This window comes from Aptenodytes forsteri, unplaced genomic scaffold (genome assembly GCF_000699145.1).
Source record: "Aptenodytes forsteri isolate BGI_AS27 unplaced genomic scaffold, ASM69914v1 Scaffold373, whole genome shotgun sequence".
Lineage (NCBI taxonomy): Eukaryota > Metazoa > Chordata > Aves > Sphenisciformes > Spheniscidae > Aptenodytes > Aptenodytes forsteri.
In genome coordinates, this window is record NW_008795579.1 from 6,532 (window position 1) to 7,131 (window position 600).

General features: G+C 70.2%; 1 protein-coding gene across 1 annotated transcript in view; it reads right to left on the minus strand.

The window, feature by feature from the left end:
- BAZ2A (bromodomain adjacent to zinc finger domain 2A) overlaps positions 1-600 on the minus strand; it is a gene marked incomplete at its 3' end in the record, with an annotated part of 16,267 nt that overhangs the window by 6,469 nt on the left and 9,198 nt on the right. The window contains 2 exon segments of the mRNA XM_009282285.2: positions 41-100; positions 216-378. Of these exon segments, the coding sequence (XP_009280560.2) occupies positions 41-100; positions 216-378 (223 nt within the window).

Here is a 600-nt window from a genome sequence, read left to right on the forward strand (position 1 = left end):
CACGAGGGCCCAGCCCCCCAGCCCTCCACCTCCCGCTCACCTTGGCCAGCTTCTCGATCTGCCTCTCGAGCTCAGGGATGCTGGATGCAGATGTGTCGGCCTGGGGAAGGGACGGGATCTGTCAGGGAAGCACGGGCGGGCAGGCAAGAGACCCCCCGAGGGCAGCTTCCCCGCCTCTGCCCCCCCATGAGCGGCAGACCCCACAGCCACCCCACCTCCTCCTCCCTGCGGGATTTCCGTCCACGGCTCTCCTCCTCCTCCTCCATCTCCAAGCCTGTCTCCTCCGTCAGGCGGGAGCTGCGCCGGCGCCGCCCGTCCTCCAGGCCCGTGATCTCCGACTCGGGACGGCCCGTCTTCTTGGCCAGGGCAACCTTCAACCTGCCAAGACACAGCAGAGGCATCCGCTGCCTGCCCCCACCCACACCCTGCTCACCCTGCTCCCCGGCAGGCCGAGGCACGCGGCTACACCACAGCACCGGAAAAGTCACCCCCGAGACCCCCCCAGCCCCAGGGTGTGGAGGGGAAGGTGCAGAGGCCACAAGCGGGACCCAGTCGTGTCCGGCAGGGCAGCCCCCTCCCAGCTGGCAGGCACGCGGTGCG